Here is a 25,172-nt window from a genome sequence, read left to right on the forward strand (position 1 = left end):
CTGTTCTTCAAAACTTTCTGGTTGGAGCATGTAAATTTCTTCTTCAAGCTATCCATGAAGAAATGCAGTTTTGACATCTAACTGCTCCAAGTACAATTCAAATGTAGTACACATTTCCAGGATCACTCGAATTATTGTGAGTCGAATCACCGGAGAAAATATCTCATTGAAGTCTATACCTTCTTTCTGAGCGAATCCTTTTACTACCAATCTTGCATGATACTTCTTCACTTAATCATTACCATTGCGTTTGATCTTGTAGACCCATTTGTTTCCAATGGCATTCCTTCCTTGTGGTAATTGAACAAGATCCATTGTTTTATTTTTATGAAGAGCTTCAATTTCTTCTTGCATTGCTGCCATCCATAGAGATGATTCTTGGCCTTTCATAGCCTCGTGAAAAGTTGAAGGTTCTCCATCTTCTGTTAATAGACAGTATGCAACACTGCTCTCCATGGAATAATATGAATGCCAAGCTGGTTCTCTTCTCTCCTAGTTGACCTTCGAACTTGTGGAGTTTCGATCTCAGCTTTCTCTTGTTCTTCGTGCTCTAGTGCTGCTTCAGAAGAAACTAGAACTTCTTCTATTTCTTCAACTTCAACTGTAGTAGTCTCTTATTTTTCTTTTGAAGTGCTACCTTCTTTTGTTTGTATCTTGTTTTCAACAAATACAACATCCCTATTGATTACCACCTTGCGGGTAGTGGGATCCCACAAGCGATACCCCTTGACTCTATCAGCATATCTTAAGAAAATGCATTTTCTAGATTTTGGATCCAACTTTGATTTTTCTTGGGTGTTGTACATAACATAAGCAGGACTTCCGAATATATGTAAGCGAGAATAATCAGCTGGTTTTCCTGTCCACATCTCCATTGGCATTTTCAGATCAATTGCGGTTGATGGTGACCAATTGATCACATAACAAGCGGTTTTGACTGCTTCTGCCCAGAATTATTTTTCCAATCTTATAGTTGCCAACATAGCTCTTGTCCATTCCAACAAGATTCTGTTCATCAGCTCTGTTATTCCATTTTGTTGTGGAGTATATGCCACCGTGAACTGCCTTTTAATACCTTCTTATTTACAAAATTATCAAATTCATCACCAGTATTCTCCTCCATTATCTGTCCTCAAACACTTGATCTTTTTCTCAAATTTAAGTTCCACCCGCGCTTTGAACTCTTTGAAAACCGGAAAAATATCTGCCTTTCTCTTGATTGGATACACCCAACTTCTCCTAGAGTAATTGTCAATAAATGACATGAAATATTTTGCTCCTCCTAGGGACTCCACCGGTGCTTGTCAGACATCAGAGTGGACCAAATCTAATATTTCCTTATTTTTGGCAGAGAAACTGCTAAACTTCAGTCTATTGTGTTTACTGATAACACAATGCTCACAAAAGGGTAGTGAAGCCTTTTTGAACCCTGAAAGAAGCTTTTGCTTAGCAAGAATCTTCAAACCTCATTCCGACATATGCCTAAGTTTATGATGTCATATCATCATTGATTCTTCAAATGAACTTGCTGACGCAGTTGATGCTTCTCCTTCTTGGTGTGTTTCACCTTTAAGCACATATAGATTTGCAGCAAGTTTTTCTGCTTTTATCACTACAAGCACTCCTTTGGATATTTTCATGACTCCACCATGAGTCTTATATGAGCATCCATTATCATCTAATTGTCCCAAAGACAATAGATTCTTTCTTAAGTCTTTTACATGTCGTACCTCTTGGATGGTGCGTATCGTGCCATGTTGCTCCTGTGTCCATGATCCAGACATCAGTGAAATTTTTTCTGCCTTCATTATTTGATATTGCTTCACTACATAAAATATTTCCATCATCCAAGGTACTTGCAACATTCCCTTGAGCATTTGATGGCTCAAGGTGTTCACTCTTTTTCTTGAACCGACAATCTTTCTTAAAGTGCCCTTTCTTGCCACAATTGTAACACTTGATATTCTTCTTACTTCTTGATTGAGATCTACCATGATTGTGACTCCCACTGGGGCTACGTTCCATTGGTCTTTCTCTCACCATCATCAAAGCTTCAGCTTGCTGCAAACTTACTTGTCGTCTTCCTTATTTTTGCACCGATTTTCTTCTTCTAAGATAGCGGCTGCAATTTCATCGAAAACCAGACTGTCTGTATTGTTTATCAAGTTGATGATGAGTTGATCATACAATTTAGGAAGACTTTGAAGTAGAAGCTCTGCACGTTCAGTCCCCTCTATTTTGCAATCCATTGTTGTAAGTTGCAAAAATAGAGTATTCAAAGTATTGATGTGTTCAGTAACTGACATGGATTCTGCCATTCGAAGAGTATACAATCTTCTTTTTAAGAAGATTTTATTATGCAAAGACTTGGTCTCATACAACCCCGTAAGAGTATCTCATATTTCCTTTGTTGTCTGCTTTTCAGCCACACTAGACAACACTTGATCAACTAGTGCCAAGTGTAGATCAACAACTGCATTGCTATCTATGTCCTTCCACTTGCTATCATCAGTGAAGTCTGTGGGCCTGCCTTCAATTGCAGCTAAGCAATTGTCCTTTCTCAATATCGCTTTTATTTTTATTTTCCACAATGAGAAATTAGTCTCATTGAATTTCTCAACGTCAAACTTTGTTGTACTCGACATTGTTATTTGTTTCACACCCTTCTAGATCGTTTCTAAATATTTTTGCAAATAATCGTGACAAACTGTATCATCACCGAAATTTACTATTCACGTGAATAGTACTTTTCACCGAACTTTACTATTCACAAAAATTTACTATTCACAGATACTACCTTCGCATAAAATAGACAGAATAACCGAGGACTCTGATACCACTGTTGGAGGGAGGAAGCACCACAACTAAAGTTTGATATGATAATAAATAATAAAAATAAATTGGATACGAGAATTTTACGTGGAAACCCTCAAACAAATAGAGGGGAAAAACCACGGAGTAGGACTTTAGTATTTTGATATGGAGTACACCACTCTCAAATACAAAGAGAAAACAACAATTAACATTTTTCTCTTGTAAAAGGAAAAACTCACTAAAGAGGACATTCAAGACTACAATATTTATTTTGGTGTATAATTCTCTTTGTGTTTTTACCCTCTCTCTTTCTGAATTGTGGATGTTCTAAATGAGGGCAAAAGACCCTCTATTTATAAGAAACAATAACGCGTAAAAAAAAATTACGTGTTGCAATTTTTCAAAGGAAGAACGTGTTTTCTACACGTTAACAAAGTTAGACAACAACTTATCCTCAAAAGTCAAAAGTTGTTGCCAACTGTCTTGCTGCCTTTTACTTTTTCCTCCTTGCAATTGCTTTTCAACAACTGTTGCTTTTTCCTTTTTTTCCTTGCAATTGACTTTTGCTTTGCTGTCTGTCTTTTCTTTTGCAATAATTAAATTGAGACGATGTTGAAATAATTTCCCAAAGGATTTGGTATTGTGTACAAACTTTACGAATGCAACGCTTATTATCTGCTTCTCTTGGTAACCCTAGTCTCCATTAATTCCCTTCTACTGTTGTGGAGGAACTTGCTCAATTTTCGAGCAACTAACTGTTATCCAAAGCTTAATATACTACTATCATGCACCTTCTTGGGGACATTACCAGACTAAATCACATAGCTTGGCTTATTAGTCCGATCAAGTAATTAGTATGTCGGCTGTAATTAATGACCAATTATACTTTTCAATGCTCATTGCATTGCATTATCACATGACTTTTCAAACTTTTTTTTTCTTTTTTAATATCTCTTATCCTTTAAAAACTTATTTATGTGTTCATATTTGAAAATGTTTATGTATGTTTGTAGTAATTGAAAGTAAATTACTATAATACCCTCAATTAAAAACACTCAATTTATTCATATTTTATATCGAAAGAAAAATATATTGTAACTTAAATGTTAAATTACAAAAATATTCTCACAAAAACAACAGCTACATTTCAACAAATGTTTCTATTCATGTAAACAGTCACAATCTTTAAAATAAAAATAACTATGCTCAAGAGAGTTTTGATATGGAGATGGATTGAAAGAGTAGTACAATATAAAATTGCCCCTTAATGTTTCGAACGAGAAAAATGCGCAAACTTCTTTGTTGTTTTCTCAATCACCTAACGCAGCAAATTGGTAAGCAAAAGTTTCTCTTTTGGTTGGTAACCAAAAGTTTATCTCCACTATTTTCTTTGGCACCTTTTTTGTTGATGGACACATTATTTCAAAAGTTCTCATCTTTGCTAATGAATTTGTGAAATAACAATTCTTTGCCTATTTTCTCAAATGTAAGGTACTCCCAATTTAGTTTTCTAAGATTTTTTATGGCCAATTAGTAGGTTGAATTTCATTAATAAGGGCTCTACATTTTCTTTTTTAATTGTTGAAATAAATGAATTTTGCCCAGATTTTTGTTTCACCAATTTCATCCATTTTTTCAGTTTGAATTTGAAATCTTTGTATTACTTATAAAAATATATTGAACTTATGTCCTTTCCATAAAGTTCATGTTCTTATATTGCAATTCCATTGGTTTTAATATTCCACTTCCATTTCTCTCTCTCTAACTTTTATATGCACAAACATGTTAAATTTATTATGTATATTTGAATTCAATTGGTTTAATTCTTCAATGTATATTTAAATTCAATTGGTTTAATTCTTAAATTTGGTCATGATGTCTATAGTTAATACATATTTAACTGAGAATTAACTATAAAATCTTTAAAATAATATTTGGGTGGGCTTTTTAAGGAGAAAAATATTCTAACATATTTTTGTGAGGAATATTTAATCTTTAAAATCAAGTAAATGTTATAAGCCACATCGTTGATGAAACTGTTTGACACAAGGTATAATTTTTCAAATACTCACTGAAGACATCAAAATTATTATTCTTTTGACTTTATTGATTGTAAATAATTGATAATATTCCCTTCGTTTTATTACTTGATACTAATTGATATACATTTCTTTTAAGAAAGATTAAATTAGAGGTGTACTTTTTAAAATTAACATTATTAAATAACTTTATTAGTTACTTAATACTAAGGATAGTATGAGAGAAAAAAAATTCAATTCTCTTAATTTGCTAAAATGGACAAGTAAAATGAAACATCTATTATTTTACATAGGGACCAAGTAAAATAAAATGGTGGGAGCAAGTTTTGAGTGATGAAAACTATTTGAAGTGTCAAACTAATAATAATATAAATAAGTTACCTCATACTTGGATAGAAGTATCCGAAAACTATATTGAGCAGATGGTTTGATATAAACTGTCGATAAGTTATTATTTTTGTTAATGACTGAAATAGCTTTAATATTTTTATCAAGAAAATATAAATTTAAGAGTGCTCTTGTAAAATAAAAAGGGGGTAATAAGCAATATGGAGTGAAAGGGGAGTTAGGAGTTTGTTTTGAAAAATGTATTTTTAAGAATTAGAAAAAATGGGAAGGATAAGAAGTAAACAACTTTCTCATAATAGCCTGTTCAACTAAATTTTCAAAATTTACTTATTTTGAAGAAAAAAAAGGTCAAAAGTGTTTTTTAAACAAATTTTTTTTTGAAGAAGACTAATTTATGTTTGGCTACTCAATTTGAAACACTATGAATATTTAGTAGCAATTTATGCTTGCACAATGTTCCCAAAGTGCTTCTATTATTCAACAACACCTGCTTTTTTCCAGTAGTTTTGGCTAATTGATAGATTTTGGTTTCTAAGATGTTGATCCTTGAGGAGTTTGGATGTACATCAAATGCTTAGATAAATTAAAAATACTTCTAAACAAGTTTTACCAATTAATAAACTCAATCAATCTCCATATCAATTTGTTCTTCTAAGTTTTCTTAATGATTGGAATTTTGCACTTAGATTGAATGATAATTCTCAATAGATTTGTGTTGATATGCTTATGCTACAATACTTTGGAACCCGATCTACAAATGTAAGAATAACGTTATATAGAGACAATTGATTAAGTCAATTAGTAAACAATCACCCCATTGATTTGTATTGGATACAAAATCATTACACACAGCATAAAAGATGATATCAATAATTATTACTTTCACTTTATCCCAATTTATGTAACACACTTTCTTTTTAAGTCAGTCCTACAAAAGCACATTCTTATAAATAGTAAAAGCTAGCTTAAATATCTCATTTTACCCTTAGTAGAATGATTTGCAGTCATACAAATACTTATGTCTTATTTAAAACCATAAATTTTTAATTTTTTTTTTTAAAACTCTATGCCCAATCAAACACCGTCTCATAAATTGGGACAAAGAAAATACATATTAAGAAGAATACCTAAATACTTCAACACAAAATGACCACCTACCATATAATTATTACACGTGCAACGCACGTGACAAGAGACTAGTATATAATAAAAGAATCAAAATATATAATTACACTTGTGCAATCAAGCACGACACTAGAAATTACACTGATTTCCAATTTACCCTAAGGGCTTGTTTGAAAAACCAACCTAGTAATTAGATTTGGTGTAATTACACTGTGTGTTGTGTTTGGTTGGTCATGTTATTACTTGATCAGCCTGTTATTGGGTGTAGTTGACAAGGGTGATTACACTATTCAATTCTCAAGACGAGACTATGAATTACTAGTAATTACATGGTGTAATTACAAGTTGGTTACTTTTAAATTTCTTCCTTTTATTTTTATTTTTATTTTTTTGTTTCAAATTATTTTTTGTAGATATTGTAGATATTGGCCTTGGTGGAAGACAAGATGCGAGAAATACAACTGAGATGGTTTGGACATGTGAAGGGGAGAGACACAGATGCCTCAGTGCGGAGGTTTGAGAGGTTGACCATGGATGATTTCAGAAGAGGTAGGGGTAGGCCGAAGAAATATTGGGGAGAGATGATTAGACATGACATGGCGCAGTTACAGCTTACCGAGGACATGACCTTAGATAGGAGGGTGTGGAGGACCCATATTAGGGTAGAAAGCTAGTACATAGTCTCGTTATTCTTTCGTATTAGTAGGCGCATTAGCGCACTATAATGTCTTGTGATCTGATTTCTATTATTATTTATTACTTTCTGTACTTTGATTACTTTATTTTATCTGTGTCGCTTTCGTTATTTGTTTTTCCATATCGCTTTGAACTTCTTAGCCTTATCTAACCTCTTTTTATGCTTCTATTGAGTCGAGAGTCTCTCGGAAACAGCCGTCATACCTTGGTAGGAGTAAGGTTTGCGTACACTTTATCCTCCTCAGACCCCACGTTGTGGAATTTCACTGGGTTGTTGTTGTTGTATTAATTTAAATTCTTTTTTATTTTTATCATTCTAATATTTTTTAAAGATATACTTTTATTTTATATTATTTATATTTCATTTCCTTCTCAATCTGTGATTCCATGAATATTTTTCGTATTATCTTTTTTATTTATTCTATGTTTATTTTTTTCACTAGCATAATTTTGTTAGTATTCTAATTTTTAAATTAAAGTAGAATTCATTATTGAATAAGGTTATAGACTTACATTTTTGTTTCTTTCAAAACATATTTACGTGTGTTACGTTGAAATTTGATATAAGAGTATTATGTTAAATTTTTTGTTTTGAATTTAAAACTTATGTTATATTTTAAGTTTCAATTGTTTTAGTAGTATTGATTTGATGTTTTACCCCGCAAGTCATTTGTTTGTTAGTTAGACTTGATATATTATATTTTTGTCAAATATGCATTTCATGATGTTCATAGAAATCTTGTACTTATAATATTTAGGATTTAATTAATTAAAATATACTAATTTGAAAAATATAAGTCATTATTTTTATAATATTAGCTAAGAACATATGTTTACTAATTAATATATTTTCAAAACACAATATATATCTTAAATATTTAATTTAATATGAATCATAAAGGCTCTTATTTGTCTGATAAATTTTTTTAAATTTAGATAATTAACTTTTATTTTTAAAATTTAATATAATCTTATGATTACACTTGTGCAACCAAATAGTACACTTATAATTACATTGTAATTACATTGTGACAAACAAACAGATCATTATAATTACTAAGCTGATAATTATTATCCTAATAATTACACCAATTCCAATTAACAAGTGGCTTTCCAACGAGATCCTAAATGAACATCTCTGAATGTCGAACTATTAATTTTTCCCATAAAAGAACCCTCAATCTAACATTATACAAGAAGCCGCATTCATTTTTGATATAGTACAAGAAGCTTTCTTGGTTTTCTTAGTCTGTACAAATCTTTCGAACCAGCATGGTTGCACAAGGAGATGACAAATTTAAAATTACCTGTTCTATACAATTTCCTATAACATCAAGAGTCTATTTTCGCTTCAAGCAAGTAAACAAAATCCACTTTGCTAGGCTACTAGATTATGGTATTCATGGCTTCTGTAAGATGTGACTTGTTGCAATCTCCTTAAATCTAAATTGTAAAAGAGGGTTTTGAATCACTCAACCGCCTGTGGTCCACCCCAAACTTTATGCACCAACTACAACTTCCCGTGGAGCAAGTGATGCACGATCCAGGTAAGCCATAGAGAGACAAACCAAAAACCGATGACAAGCCAAAGCTGATGCTTTGATAAAAATCAGACATGAGAAGCAGGAAAACCTCATCATCAGTATCGGACTTTTTCTTGCAGAACCTAACACCTTGAACAGAATCAGTTTAAGCCGGCGATCTCTGAGGATTGACTTGCAATCATAGTCCTGTGAGAATACAGCCGAAGACGATCCTAGCATAACATTGGGCGCACCAGTTAACTGCACTTGGGAGCTAATTGTATTATTTCCAAGTGTTTCAAATATCCACTGGGACAGTATATCAGCAACAATTCTGCAAAGGTGTTGACGAAAGAATTTTGCCTCCTTGGAAATAAATGCTCTAACTAATGAAGCACCATCCTACAACAGAGAAATGGATATCAAGTTGCGACACAATATATAGACTAAGTTGCTCAGACTCGGGTGCGGGTATTCGAGCGGGTGTGGATCTAGAGGTCAGGTCCTTCATGATCTAAACTTTAAGATTCAGGTGTACCGATCCAAGTAGGGATACTGGTGCGGAGATTATTCGTTCCCCGGAATCAGAAGAAGTTAAAATTTAGGTAGATAAGGATCCCGTAAAACCTATTAGGCAAAATATAATTCAAGTATCTAAGATCGAGTAATATATGATATTATGTGGAGAAACTTATATGGTATTATGAGGAAAAAATATTGATCAAGAGAATAATCCTTGAAGATGAGATAAGGAAAAGGACTGACATAGAAATTTCTATATACAAGGTACTCCATTTTCTTCAATTTCACCCTAGTTTTTATTTTGATTACATAAATTATTGTATTTGTCCCAAATTTCTTCGTTGATTTTGGTCAAAGTACCCAAACTTGGTGAACCAAATCCGTTATGGATCCCACACCAATGTCGTGTCGACACGGGTGCGGCACGAAAGTGAAGACTCCGAGCAACTTAATATGTAGACATTGGTTAGCTTTTCCAAAGTGTAAAAAAGAGAACACTAGGTCAACATAATTTTTTACCTCCAAATATTTTCCATCTCTGAATTTAGATACTTAAACAAACCATATGGGCTCAATGCGAGAACCTACTTCCAACCCCCAGCCCCTCTCCGGATCCCATTTAAGGCCCATAATTTCCAAACCTTTGATTCTTTTAGAAAAACAGGTTGTCATATATCAAGTAACAGTAAAAGAATATCAGGTCAAAGGCAATCAGGCAAAGGTACTCACTGCTGTCATTAGCAATCTTCTCAGCACAATACCGTCTTTAGATGGTAGTATTCTCAACACCAAGTTTACAACATCACATATACCAGAAGCTCCATCAGAAGAACAAGCAAGAGATGCTTGAGGATTTGGTGCCATGATAGAGTTCAAATAAGCAAGAGATGCTTGAGGATTTGGTGCCATAATAGTGTTCAACCCTTTCCTGGAAAAATTAGCAGTCAACATCCAATACGTACTAGGAGAAAAAGCTTTGAATTGCCATAGAGTCTGAAAGAGAATCTAAATACAGTAGCAAACTGGCCCATCAAATCTATTCTTTCAGACTTCCTCACTGAATAGAGAATGCATAATGCTGTACGAAATGTGCATTTCTCCTAAATATTGCTTGGGAGATGTAACAGTTCAGGGAAACAAATTTGCTATTAGTCCACTGTCCCATTCCTCAGGCTTCTTGAAAAGATATCCAATACACTAGCTTGTCATTCGTCGTCAGAGAAAGAAAGGAAAAGACGAAATGGCTAATTTCCTTCTCTCCCCTCCTTATTCTCCTGCTAAAATATTTCCATCTACTCAAAACACATAATACTGCTCTCAAGTCCCAATGACACAGAGAGCCTTTCACCACTGGATACATGAAATGACAGTTTCTACATCCTTTGAGGAAGCAGTTAAGGAAGAAAAAGAAAGGAGAGACTCTAGCCTCATATAAAACACGATATGAAGAACTGAAAAAGCAAAGTAGAAAGACATTATAAAAGATAATGAGAAGGTCAGGTAGGAAAGATGAGCAGTTTTGGTCTCCTATATCTATTGAAAAGTTTGTCAATTTCTTCCTTTATGCAAAAGTAACAGCAGAGGATGTCAAAGGAGAGGCATTTAGAACACACTAGGAAACAACAATAAAATTCACTTGAAAATCTACTGAACAGAAAAACAAAAAACAAGTGTACAATGAACAAAGGACTATGTCATGTTACCTAGTTGCCGCCACGCTTACGAAAAGGGCTAGCTTTTGCCACTGAAATTCTTTCTTTCTGTTTAATACCACCTGAATAGGACATGGAAAGATAACATTGAAGAAAAGGGTGATCCAGAAGTCTAAAAGTCATCTATTTGTTAACATTATCACTCTATCAGTAAAAATTGAAAAGATTTTGTAAAACAAAACAAGGAGAAGAAATTCTCAAGATAAGATAAGCATGAAGCGAGTTCCAATAAAAGTAACAAGGAGTAGAAGATGAGGGTGTCAAGAAAAAAATATCTTCACCCACTTCACTGTAAAAAAAAAACATTTACTATCATGCCTAACTTACTCTAAAGTTAATGTTCCCCAATTAGATATGAGATTATTAAGTCAACAAAATTTCATCCATAAGCCAGCTACTAGATAAAGCAGTAAACAGAACAAGCTTGGTGAACACCATTTTAAATATGGTTTTTAATATGTCACGGAAACACCATAAAGGTCAGTTACAGTATGACTAGAGACCAAATGTATAAAGCTGTAAAGTACCGAATGTAGAATTTTCCTCGAAGCAACAGAATTATCAGAGAGAAGCTTCCGAACAACATATGGAAATGCAGCTTCAAAAGTTTTGAAACTTGGATCTCCAGCCACTGCCAATCCTGAGAAAGGAGTGGAAGTTACAGCTATGCAGTTTTGTTGGACCACAATAAGTATACTGTTAAGTATTCAATCCAACAAGGAACCTGCCCTACGAGCGGTTTTCAAGACGAAAACAAAGAAGCTGGTTGCACCATCGAAACTACACACATATTTAGACTGGGAGAGAGAGAAACATTGTTATTTGATAGCATCCAAGAAGACATCATTAGCTTAGGAGATTCCAATTACTCAATAGTAGCTTAAGATGCCTTGGAAGATCCATTCAAGAAGCTTTCAAGATCCACAATATGCTAAAGTGGCTATCTCAAAGGAGGATATCAATATTAAGGCAATTAGAACCCTAGAGGCAGCAAAGAAGCCTCATAGGATCAAAGAAGGCCAGACTCCCCAAGACCGCTTTCTTGACTTCCATTTGCAATTGCGGACATAGCTGATTCTGCAAAGTCCGCGATCGTGGAATGTACTGATGTTTTCAAATTATGTTAATTCGGCCATTTAGCTTTTAAGAACTAGTTTAGAAGTATTGAGGTCATTTGTTAATTATGAATATCATTGGGTATGTTGTTGTTGTTGTTGTTGTTAGTTCTGAATCAACCCTAATATAAATATTTTTTATATCTTCATCTTTTTAGACTTGAATGAATATTGAACTCCTTGTCGAGATCATTGAAGGTTCTCTTCCTTTATAGATGTCCAACTTGCAATGGTACTTGATTGAGGATTCACGTCTCTTGAGGGTTCCAAATAACTTAGGTGTTATTTGATTCCTATAATATAAGGTATTTGGTTTCTTTTACCAATGTCTATTATAATTAAAGTTGCATCTAGTTTATACCTTCTACTTCTTCTATTTCTATTGTGTTTTATAATTTAATTTCCTCAATCAGTATCTGAGCATAGGCTGGTGATCTGTTTCTACAAATACTGATTATATCTTTTGATTCCATCAAAGAAGGGGAGCCTTGGAGTAACTGGTAAAGTTGCTGCCATGTGATTAGGAAGTCACGAGTTCAAGCCTTGGAAACAACCTCTGACAGAAATGCAAGGTAAGGTTGCATACAATAGACCCTTGTGGTCGGGCCCTTCCCCGGACCCTGGGCATAGCGGGAGCTTAGTGCATCGGGATGCCCTTTATCTTTTGATTCCATCTAAAAAACAAAAAGTTTCCACCATTGTTGAGTTGCTTGGATCCAATGTTTTGATCAAAATTTGAATTAAATAGTAAAGTTTTGATTGGATGTTATAGGGGATTGTTGAAAAATAGTAGAAAGTAGTTAAATATTTGGGGTGGCAATTGGGCGGGATGGGTCAAATTTGGGCATGTCATGACGGGTCAAGACAACAAACGGGTCAAGATCCAACCTAACTCAAATTTGCTTGGGTCAAAATAGGTTGGGTAATGGGTCATAGAATGGGTCAAAACCCAACCTAATTTTTACTACGTTTAATTATTTTATTTGTTCTTTTAAAATATTTTAGTACCTAATAAAATTATTATTTTTTATTATAACTATATATAACATATCAAATTAAAAAAAAGTTTTTTAAAAATATTTTGACAATATTATTTTTTAAACGAGTAACATTTGACAAGATTTCTCATGAGCCAATTTGGGTTACATATCAACCCAATTTTTAATGGGTTGAAATAGGTTGAGCTAACTTAAACGAGTTGGGAGGGTTTGGGCGGTTAGGGTTGGTTTTGCCACCCCTATTAAATATCAAATTTCACATTCTTTGGAGTTGATTAGAATTAGTTTTGGCTAAATATTGGAAGGACAGCAAAATCCAGGTGACAACCGCGCTAGCAGAAAGTTGAATTTCAGGGATCTTCGTTGTTGCAGAATTAGAAGTTTTAGTCAGTTTTGTGAAGGAGAAGCCCAATCTGCAAACTCAGCTTGCCTAGTTCCAGAATTCCAGAACACATGAAATATTTTTTAAAAAAAATCTAAATCTTGGAATCTAAATATTATTATTAGATTAGTCCATTATAGTCTCAGTGATTCACCTGATTTTCAACGATATTCTCATGCTCTGTTTTTTTCTTTTTAATCTAAAAGGCACTTTCATGTTATTTTAATGTCTAAATTCCCTTTTTTCAGAAACACCATAATCTATGTCCAATTTAACTACATAATCCAAAAAATACTTCTAGCGTGTCCATTCGTCAGTTAGGCTAACTAGAATCTCTATGTCCCATAGTGTAACTTATTTTTAAGTTCACCCTCTTTACTCCTTTGTTTTTCCCTCTTACAATTGATCTCTACAATTAAATTTGTCTAAAGGGCAGCCTGGTGCACTAAAGTTCCCTCTATGCGCAGGGTCCGGGGAAGGGCTCGACCACAAGGGTCTATTGTACACAGTCTTACCTTGCATTTCTGCCAGAGGCTGTTTCCAAGGCTTGAATCCGTGATCTTCTGATCACATGACAACAACTTTATTAGTTACTCCAAAGCTCCCCTTCTACAATTAAATCTGTCTATGTCCTTAAATAGGAACACGTAAATATCACCAATAAATAGATTTTAGGCATAATAGAAAGGAACACTACAAAAAGTAAGCACTTCAGCGGTTATAAGGGATACAAAATCTCCATGCAGAAGAGCGGATAATCAGATTTACAATAACATACCGAGTGAAATCCTACAATTGGGGTCTGAAGAATGTAGTGTGTACGCAGACCTTAACACTACCTTGTAAACGTAGAGAGATTGTTTCCAAAAGACCCTCGCCACAAAAAAGCAATTTAGAACAAGTTTGAAAAGAAAATACAATAGTTAAGGAGTCATCTTGAAACTAATGAAGAACAAAACAGTAACAACAAGTAATACGATAACCGAAGCAAAAGAAACAACATATGATAATAGAAATCGAAGAATAAGATAATAGGGGAGTGATAATAAAGCAACGGAGACAATAGAAAATATTAAAAATCAGAAAAAAAGATAATAAAAAAGTACGAATAATAATATTGATATGGGAGAACTAGGAAAAACCCAACTACCTACTAACCTTCTATCCTAATCCAACCTCCATTTCCTCCTATCTAGGATAATGTCCTCGATAAGCTGAAGGTGTATCATGTCCGGTCTAATCACATCTCCCCAATACTTCTTTGTCCTACCTCTCCCTCTCCTCACCCTAGCCAACCTCTCACACCTCCTTACAAAGGCATCTATGCATCTCCTCTTTACATGCCCGGACAATCTCAGTCTCCTTCTCTCATCTTGTCCATCACGAAGGTCACTCCCACCTTGTCCCAAATGTCTTTGTTCCTAAATCCTAATCCTATCTCTCCTAGTGTGTCCATACATCCATCTAAGCATCCTTATTTCTACTACTCTCATCTTCTAGACTTGCGAGTTCTTGACTGGCTAATACTCCGGCCGATACAATAGAGTTGGTCTAACAACTACTCAATAAAATTTCCCTTCAGGTCTTAGTGACACACTCTTATCATACAAAACACCATATGCAAGACTTAATTTCATTCACCTTGCTCCAATACAATGTGTAACATCATCATCATCAATCTCCTCATTCTCTTGAATGATGGACCCAAAATACTTGAAACTTCGTCTCCGAAGGATGACCAGTATTGTGAAAAAGCGTTGAAGCGCTCGCTTTAAGCGTGAAGCGAAGCGAGGAGAGGCACTAGCGCTTCAACACAGTGAAGCGAAGCAATTTCAGAAAAGCGTGCGCTTCATGGGAGAAACGAGAAGCACGCTTCATCTAGAAACGAGAAAAAAGCTCGCTTTTTTTGAAAAAGCGGCACTAGGGTTTTTTAAAAAAAAAAATCTGTAAAAATTATAATTAATTGTTCCAAGCTGCTGCGACTTCTTCTTCAACTTCGACAGTTCAACCAAGTTAGTTTTTCTTCTTCTCTTCTTCTTTTCTTCTGTTCTTCTCTTTCTATTTCTATTTTTATTTCCATTCAGCAGTTCTGCCGTCTGCGCAACTGCTGCGATGTTCTTCTCTTCATTTCTTCTTCTTTTTCTATTTCTGCGCAACTGTCGTCTGCGAAGAATTATTTTTTTCAAGTTTTATTCAGCAGTTTGGCCATTTTTTTTGAAGATAAAGCATGTGTCTGTTTTTTTCCACATAGTCTGGCTGCTTTATTAATTTTTTTTAATTTTGCTATAGCTGCTCTGTTATTGTTTTGACAATTTGACTTGTGTGACTAAATTATTATTCTATTTTTTCTTTGTAGTAAGTTGTATTTTCTTAATGGCACAAAAAAGGAATCCAGATTGGGCATATAGAATTGCCATGGGAAGTAACACAAAAATCAAATGTGTTTTTTGTGATATGACATATAATGGCGGAATATTTCGTCACAAGAAGCATCTTATTGGTGGTTATAAGATGTTAAAGTGTGTCCAAAGATCCCGAATAGTGTGAAGGAAGAAATAAAAGAGTATTTTATGAAAAAAAATGAATTTAAAACTCAAATGAATCCTGAAGCATCCATGGTTAATCTTGTTGATGATGATGAAATGGATGATGAAGTTGAAGTGAATATGCCAATGGGGCATATTTTATTATCTATGCATATTTTATATTTTATATTTTTATACTAAATAGCGTTTTTTCTGAAAAAAACATGCGCTTCGCTTCGCGCTTCTCGCTTCTGTGAATCGAGCCCCTGTCGCTTTTTTCTGCTTCTCGCTTCTCAAAACACTGGGGATGACTTGAATATCAATTCTCACTTCTATATCTTCCTCGGGAGTAGCATTACTAAACTTGCACACCAAGTATTATGTCTTAGTCAAGCTCATCCTGAATCTTTTGAGGCTCTACAGTCTATCTCCAAACTCCAATTTATCGTTAGCTTTGTCGTGTGTCTCACCAACCAATACTATGTCATCTGCAAATAGTATACATGGCACCTCTCCTTGGATATGTCATGTCAATTCATCAATCACCAAGGCAAATAAAAATGGGCTAAGAGTTGATCCCTGGTGCAATCCTATCACGACTTCAAAGTGTTCCAAGTATCCTCCTACTGTCCTTACTTGGGTTGTGGCTCCTTCATACATGTCCTAAATTGCTGTAAGCTACAAGTACACCTTTAGCCTCCAAATATCTCCAAAGAACCCCCTCCGATTATATGGTTCTCCCTGGCTACGAGGCCTCACACGGGTAGAGTTCGGTATTCCTTTCGAACCCCCATATGGACTTTATCGTATGCTTTTTCTAGGTCAAACAAACACCATATCCTCTCCCTATATTGCTCCACCAATCTACTTACGATATGGATGGCTTCTGTAGTCGATTGCCCCGACATGAATTCGAATTGGTTCTTATAAATAGACACATCCCTACTCACCCTAATCTCCACCACCCTCTCCAAAACTTTATGCTTACTATATCAATTTGTCTCTCAAACAAAAAGTGACAACAAAATTGAGACATAAAAAGCATGAAATTAACAAGTACTCATTCCACCCCGAATTATGTGGCGGTGTTTGACTAGGTACAAAGTTTAAGAAATAAGTAAAGACTTCCAAAACTGTGTCCTAAAACAAGTCAGACATTTGTGTGGCTATAAACCATCTCACTAAGGGTAAAATGAGAACTTCAATATTAAATTATTTCTAAATAAGAAAGTATGATATTATTTTTAAAATATATTATATGCCACATCAATTGGGAAAAGGGAGTACTTTTTCATTAAATTAGCATGTACTTTTATGTTGAAATAAGAACACTGCAAATATAGTAGGCAATGTTTAAATAACATGGCTACAGTAGAACCTATCCAGATTAATACTCGATAAATTAATAAACTCTCTAAGATAATAATTTTCTTCGGTCCCAGCTTGGGCTAGTGGAAAAACTCACTACTTTAGATAAGATAATAAGATAATAAGATAAATATATTTTCAGAAGACCCGTATATAAATATATGTTCTCATTAATATTATAAATTAATAATCTTTAAAATTACAAAAATATGTAAGACAATTCGTGAAATATGATTCTACTATTTATTTATTTTGTTAAAATTTAAATCTAGTTGAAGCTTATCTCTAACTTTTCTTATTGCATCCAAAAGTTCCGGTGTTGTCTTCTCGAACTGTACGAAAAAATTGTGAAGAGTTCTAGACACGATAAATGTTGCCTCACAGGTAACTAGTTTCAAAGGTATTGTATCATCTTCAACTTCATCATCAACATTGTTTTCTTCGATGGTATTCACAATTTCTTATAAGCTCTGGACCTCTTAACATGTTTCATTTTCACCCGAGTAATCCTACAGGCTATTGACATCCAATTTATTGTGGTAGTCGTTAATGCAATAAATATGATACATAAGTAAGACACAATGACTTTGATGTAATCAAAATTAACCTTCATTGAATATCGAAAACACTCTTTAAATTAATAAATATTAATTTATCGATTAAATAATACCTCTACAAAATAATAATATTTCATGGTCCCAACAATATTAATTTAAAGAGGTTTTAATGTATTAAGATTACTGCATTTCAGAAGAACGGATACTTATAACGAAACCAAAAAATTGACCCCTTTCCATTAATGTGAAAAACCTGCTTTAATTACTTATCGAAAACAATTTAAGTAACACTAAATAAGATTATTTTGACCTTAATCTCAAGGCATTCACTTTTCAAAACCTGCACAATGGCAAAAGTTGAGGTGAGTTGGTGTAGCTCCCTTTATCTTACATGGATCCTTGTTTTACTTTGATGTACTCGGGTCAAAGAAGTGTGAGAAAGTGTGGGTACTTTATGGGAATTCTTCAAATTGAAGTAAAAAATGTCAAAAAAACATGGCATGCCCATACCGAATACTTAATCCCTACCACATACATAACCATAAACAGATCCATGTAACATAGTCTTTTCTTAGAACAACCCTTTAAACCAATTTCCCTAGTCTTTGCATTCTCATCCCCAAGAAATAAGTTAATCTCACTGTATAACATGGTGTCTTATCTCATTACTAAAATCACCTATTTGATCAGGCAACAAAATTACTTGGTGACTCTCAAGCGGTATCATGTATCATCAGAAAGAGCAAGTAGTACCTTTAGAATCTTATGGAGATGGAGTAAAGGTTCTTTTAAAAGAATATAAGGAATTCACTCAAATTTCATTCAGTGAGAAAACAAAAAGGTAGACGTTTTCCAAAAACCATAAAGATGAGTATAACGAAAGGTAGTAAAAGTATATCACCATAATAGTGCTAGCCAAAGATGGAGAAGACATTAAAATAAAGATCGCTTCCACACAGATCACGAAAAGGAAAAAGAAGGCTCCATGGTGAAACCTAAATAACATGACAGGTTCAGAATGGACGAGCGAGTTTCTTTCTGAATTCCACTGGAAGATTTTCTTTTTCATTAATGGCGCTTCTCATCTCATTGTGGATTGGACAAAGGATATCCTATCCCCTTTTCTCTTTATCTTTGGTATGGAGGATCTCAGTAAGATGCTATCCACAGCTGTTCAATTAAATTGGATAAAAGCCAGCTCTAAAGGACAAGAGTCTTAATAATACCCACATTCTCTACCTTGATGAAACACTGATTTTTGTGAAGCTGATGAACAAGAAGTCCTATTCCTAAGATTGATTATGTTCTAAGGTTGTCTGAGGAGGTCTCCACATCAATTATTCTAAAATTCTCTTATATACCAGTAATGAGGTTTCCAATTTACATAAGCTAGCTCACATGCTTGTTTAATGGTTAACTCATAGGTATCTTACCAACTTAAAGTCTTGGTCTTCCACTGGGCTAGAGTTTCTAATCTTTATCCATATGGTTAGGATTTCGTGAGGAAGTGGAGAAGAAACTTTCTAACAGGAAAAGACAATATTTATCTTATTTTTATTTTTTGGAGAGGGGGGGGGGGGGGGCAGCCCAAGCTTTACCCTCATCAACCATATTCTATATACTTTTGCCACCTGCACAATGTCTCTTCTCCCTGCACCTTCTCAGTATCTAGATAAAAGTAGAGGAGATTCCTCTAGCAAGGTAACAAGGAATGAAGGAACAGTGTCATCATCCCAAAGAAATGGGCAGACTTGGAGCCGGTAAATGTAAGGTCTATAACGATAGTCCCCTTTCAAATGGATTTGGAGATTCTATTATGAGGAAAATGGCTTATGGAGGAAAGTTATTGCAGCCAAATATCCTTCTCAAAATTTCTAGTCAGTTGGTGCTACCAGATCCACTCATGGGTCATGATGCTGGAAGTTTGTCAGCCCTCTATGGAACAGATTCCTTTCTTATAACAGCTTTCAAGTGGGAAATGGGAGAAAAAACAAATTTTGGAAAGATGTATGGTTGGACCACTACAACTTCAAAGAGGAATTTTCAGATATGTACGATATTTCCTCTGTGGTGAATGTCAAGACCAACTATGAATGAGACCTTTCTTTCAGAAGAAGCTGCAAAAATTAGGAAAAGGACAGGGTTTGCCAGCTCTTGCATTTGATTGGTAACAGTGTATTTTTCGAGGATAAGACTAACTCTTTAGTTTGGAAAGGAGATCCCAAAGGAATCTTCTATGTAAATTGTTGTTACAAGGATATAGTAAGGCACTCCCAGTCCTTCAGTTTCTCACTATGGAAGCCAAAGGTTGAATGTTTCACCTGGTTAGTTGAGAGAGGCATGTCTTACTCAGTCCACCAAACAAATCTTTTCCTTCATTGCGAAGTCACTCACCAAATCTGGACCATGTTAATCAACATTACACGAATTAACTAGATAATACCTAAAATCACCCTGGAGCTTTTGCAAAGCTAGAGTAGGGAAGGACTCTAGAGCAACAACAACAGCAACATACCCAATATAGTCCCACAAAGTGGGGTCTGACGAGAGTAGAGTGTGTAGACATTACATCTATCTCAGAGGTAGAGAGTCTGATAGACCCTCGGCTCAAAAAACAGTCCAAAGCAATCCCCCAAAAAGAAGTAACTGAAGTACAAAAACCAACAAACAGTAACAAAAGTAAAACCGAAACTACAACAAAAAAATACAATAATTGATGTACAAGAAACAACAAATAGTACCAGAAATAGAAGGCCAAGAAACTACAGGAGCAATACTATGACTCTTAATGTGAACGGACAGTAAGGCAACACACTACTGCCTTATAATCATCTACCCTAATTTGTGTCCTATCCACCCTTCTATCTAAGGTCATGTCCTTGGTAAGCTGAAGTTGCGCGAAGCTACGCAATGTCCTTTCTAATCACCTTCCTGAATACTTCTTTGGTCTACCTCTACCTCTCCTGAAACAATCCATAGCTAACCTCTAACACCTCCACACTGAAGCATACGTGCCTCTCCTCTTCACATGCCTAAATCATCTCAGCCTCTCTTTCCACGTCTTGTCCTCCACCGAAGCTACTCCCGCCTTGTCCCAGATATCCTCATATCTAATCCTACCTCTCCTAGTAACATAAACCATGACACCTCACCTTGAATTTGTCTCGTCAATGTATCCATCACCAGTGCAAATAAAAAGGAGCTTCGCGCTGATCCTTAGAGAACCCCATCAAAACTGGGAAATGCTCCAAGTCTTCTCCCACATTCGGGCAGGAAAAGACTTAGTAAAAAGGAAACTAACTTTTGGAACTCTATTCCATCTTTGGTCTACCATCCGGCGGACAGTGTGGACAAAATGAAATTAGCCCTAAGAATAAATCTTTTTTGTTTCCCAATTTTTGGTGCTATCAAGTATTTGTACAAGAAGCAAATGACATTACCAACCTGACCGGTGCAAAGCATGAATGGTAAACCTCTTTCAGCAACACAACATTTGTGCTGTTTTGATTCTAAAAAATTCTTACCCTTGATTTTAAAAAAAGGTAGTTGTTAAGACATAAGAGTTGGGCATATGCTTATCTACCTTCTAATGAGGCAAGAGAACGAAGCATAAGGGTGAAGTATGGTGGCATGCGGAAATGATACTTGAATGCTACAGACACTATTTTACTCAAAACCTGCAAACACACATCATAATAATTAGCCATATAACAATATGATGGTAAAAAGCAGAGATATTCATGGTGTTTCACTCTTATAACAATATTTTACGTTATAGACAATATTAAACCTGTGCTGAAATCAATTGAAATGCTCTGAGAATTCAGGAAGGAACAAATGACATTACCGTATACCAATGATCTTATAGAGCATACCAACAGCAGCATCTGAGTAGTGACTAAGCATTTATAAACAAAAAAATTCCAGACTGATATGATAGAGGATGAGCTTTCGAATTCACCAGCTAGAAAAACATTTCAGTACAGAAGCGGGTATGGCCAATAATGGCTCTAAGTAATGTTAGAAAATAGTTATCCAATACTTGTTATGATTTTTAAGCACTCTGGTAATGGATAGAATAAGGTAATTGCTGCTAATCCAAGGAGGAGGAAGGCATTAGCATCAAGGGATTGTCATATTAGATATTACGTGGCATATTCTCTCCTCACATATGAAGAAAGAAGGGACAATCCTTCTCTATTTTTTTTCCTTATTCCTTTCTCTAGCATACCAACAATAACTCTCGTCCACTTATCACTGCCTCTACCATCCTTATCAGCAGTGAAGTATTAATTCCATAATGATCTATGGCGGCAAGAATATCTCATGGTAACAAAATATAGTACTCTGATGCAACCTCATCTTCAGTGTGGTTATTTTTCTAGACCTGCCCTACCTCCTGTTGTACCTTCTCAAACACTGCCGTGGCAATTTTTGATGTTTTATTGCTTTATCTTCTTCTTTTTTTCTCTAGACCTGCCCAATCTAACCTCTTGTTGCACCAATTTCCTTCGGAACCACCGTCGTGGATTTTTTATTTTATTTTAAAACTATATTCCCCCCGCGCCCCCCACAACTAGTATTGGCATTCTGATGCAACCTCATCTTGAGTGTAGTTATTTTTCTAGACGTTCCCTACAATTGTTTTTACTCATTTTTGCACTATCTTCATTTTCTGATATCCCCCACCCACCCCCACCCCCCCACCAAAAAAAAAGGATATATTTTTATTACTCCATTCTTTGTAATTTCTTTTTGTATATTCTTTTCATTTTCAAATATTTCCATCCTCCAATTTGTTTATCTATCACTAATTTATATTTTCTTTATCTTTTATTATTAATTTGCAGAATGTGAGTTGATATTTATTACTTATTTTAGTAACGAATGTGTTTGGGCCAGCTTGCATGCACCTCGACAATTCTACCAATTATGTGCTACCTCCCACCAACACAAGTATCCGTAGCTCTGTCCATCAAAGTTTAGACAAATAGGAAAAATCAATTAACGTCTTTGTCTATGATGGGAATAACCACTTCACAATTTAAATAGTCGGAGCTATTTTTGGAAGCCTAATATATTTTGGGATCAAAGGTTCATCAGGTTCTAAAGCAGATATTGAAGTCATTCAATTGACATCTATTATAGTCTAATATCCAATGTATTGTACTCTGCAAAGAACCTAATCCAACCCAAAGTGCACTCGGAACCAATCAAATTTGAAGTGGTAGCAAGTTGGCCGCCTCCACTTACCAAAGAACCATTACAATTTAAATTGAGGGAATAGTAAATGTTCTTGGCTACTAAGTTGACCACTTATTGTATGCTAAACCATATGGTTGGTGGAAATGCTATATTTTTTTTGAATGCTATATATTGACCAGCTTGGTTTGGATTTTCTTTTTTATCAGATGAGATGTAATTTCGGTTGGATTAGGAATATGAATAGGATTTGTATATAGTATCCTACAAGGAAAATGATTGTAATGTAGTGTCTATAACTATGAATTGGTGTAATAATGTGGATACACTATTTCAACAATATTTTTTTCTCCTTTATTTCTCACATGGTATTAGAGTAATCGTGAGAAAACATCTGGACAGAAAGATAGTCTTTGTGCCTCTTTTCCGGCGACTGTTTAGCCTTTGTTTTGTGCCTCTTTTCCGGCGACTGTTTAGCCTTTGTTTTGTGCCTCTTTTCCGGCGACTGTTTAGCCTTTGTTTTGTGCCTCCTCTCTATTAGAATAGGAATAGGTATATACAATCCTACTTAGAATAGGAATAGATATAGTAAATAGTATCTTACTTGGTAAAGGATTGTATGGTAGTGTCTATAAATAGGGTTTCTGTGTAATAATGTAGACACAACAATTGAATAATATTCTTCTCTAATATTTCTCACATGGTATCAGAGCCTCTACGATCTTGGTAGAGAATCAAAGAGCTTCCGCTGCAGGTGAGCGACTATTACCCACATATGTCACCCGTCTGGCCAATGGTTATGTTAACAAAAGTAGGGTTAATGATATATACATGAACCTCATATTTAGGGAAAGAAAACTCAGTCAGACAGGTCACCGTGCATCAATTTCCAATGACTTTCTAGGGCTATTTTGTGTCAACCCCATATCCATCAGTGTTTGTGTAGCACCGTGCCATCTTTCCGGTGACTACTTTCTTATATCTAATTTGTGTAGCACCATGCCATCTTTCGGCGACTACTTTTTCATATTTAATTTGTGTAGCACTGTGCCATCTTTTTGGTGACGACTTTCTCAAATATGCGTAGCACCGTGCATCTTTCTGGTGACTACTTTCTCATATCTGATTTCTATAGCACCGTGCATCTCTTCGGACTACTTCTCATATTTAATTTGCGTAGTACCGTGGATTTTCTAGAACTACTTTCTCATATTTGAGTTGCATAGCATTTTGTGTCTTTTCGATGACTCCTCAGAATTGATTTGCGTAGTTCTATGCTTCTTTCCGGTGACTCCTCAAATCTGATTTGCGTAGGGTAGTGCCATCATTCCGATCCTACCCATATAATTTCTCTTTTTCAGTAGGGTCGTGCTGTCAATCCGACCCTGCCCATATAATTCACTTTTTCAATAGGGTCGTGCCATCATTCCGACTATTTATTTCTCATATTGTGACCACTTTTAGCCATCAAATCTAATACTCCGACTCATGAGTATGTTCTGACATTTTTTCTGTGACTTTCTTGTTTAATGTCTACTCGTCTATTGATTCCAAGACGATCCATACATTTTATACTAGATTTTAAGCACTTCCCGACGGCTATTGCACTGTGAAGAAGTCTACATGGAGAAACCACATAGTTTGTTGCTAAGGGGGAATTTGGTAGCCTTATATGTCGATTGTGTAAGTCACTTTATGGTCTGAAATAGTCTTTTCAAACTCGGTTTGGGAAGTCAACAAGCTTGGTTTGAGAGGTTCAACAATGCAATTCAGGAATTTATCACTCGTGTTTTATCGACATTATGCATCAAATCCAATATTTCATGAAAAGACTGAGCACATTAAGATTGACTGTCAATTTTGTAAAGTAGAGTGATCAACTTGCAGACATCTCACCAAGCCCCTCATCGGCCCTCGTATGAATTACATTTCTAACAAGCTAGGCACATATAACTTATATGTACTAGCTTATGGGGGAGTGTTAGAATAGGAATAGGTATATACAATCCTACTTAGAATAGGAATAGTAATAGAAATAGAAATAGTAAATAGTATCTTGCTTGGTAAAGGATTGTATGGTAGTGTCTATAAATAGGGTCTCTGTGTAATAATGTAGAGACGACAATTCAATAATATTCTTCTCTAATATTTCTCACTCTCTTCCGATGAGTGGTGTGGAAACCAACACTACCATCAGGAAGCTCCGGTGAGCAAAACCCAGAAAAACGCTCCGGCAGAAGCCTCCT

General features: G+C 35.0%; 1 protein-coding gene across 2 annotated transcripts in view; it reads right to left on the reverse strand.

Moving 5' to 3' along the window:
• Positions 1-8,048: 8,048 nt before the first annotated feature.
• LOC129873187 (uncharacterized) overlaps positions 8,049-25,172 on the reverse strand; it is a 41,271-nt gene continuing 24,147 nt past the window's right edge. Inside the window, exons 12-16 of one of the 2 annotated variants that reach the window (XM_055948582.1) lie at positions 21,308-21,401; positions 11,307-11,419; positions 10,771-10,841; positions 9,797-9,995; positions 8,049-8,947 (exon numbers count right to left, since the gene is read on the reverse strand). In XM_055948582.1, the coding sequence (XP_055804557.1) occupies positions 8,522-8,947; positions 9,797-9,995; positions 10,771-10,841; positions 11,307-11,419; positions 21,308-21,401 (903 nt within the window). In that variant the 3' untranslated portion in view covers positions 8,049-8,521. The remainder of the gene's footprint in view (positions 8,948-9,796; positions 9,996-10,770; positions 10,842-11,306; positions 11,420-21,307; positions 21,402-25,172) is intronic. The other variant, XM_055949282.1, reaches the window with a different exon arrangement.

Source organism: Solanum dulcamara, chromosome 1, assembly GCF_947179165.1.
Source record: "Solanum dulcamara chromosome 1, daSolDulc1.2, whole genome shotgun sequence".
Lineage (NCBI taxonomy): Eukaryota > Viridiplantae > Streptophyta > Magnoliopsida > Solanales > Solanaceae > Solanum > Solanum dulcamara.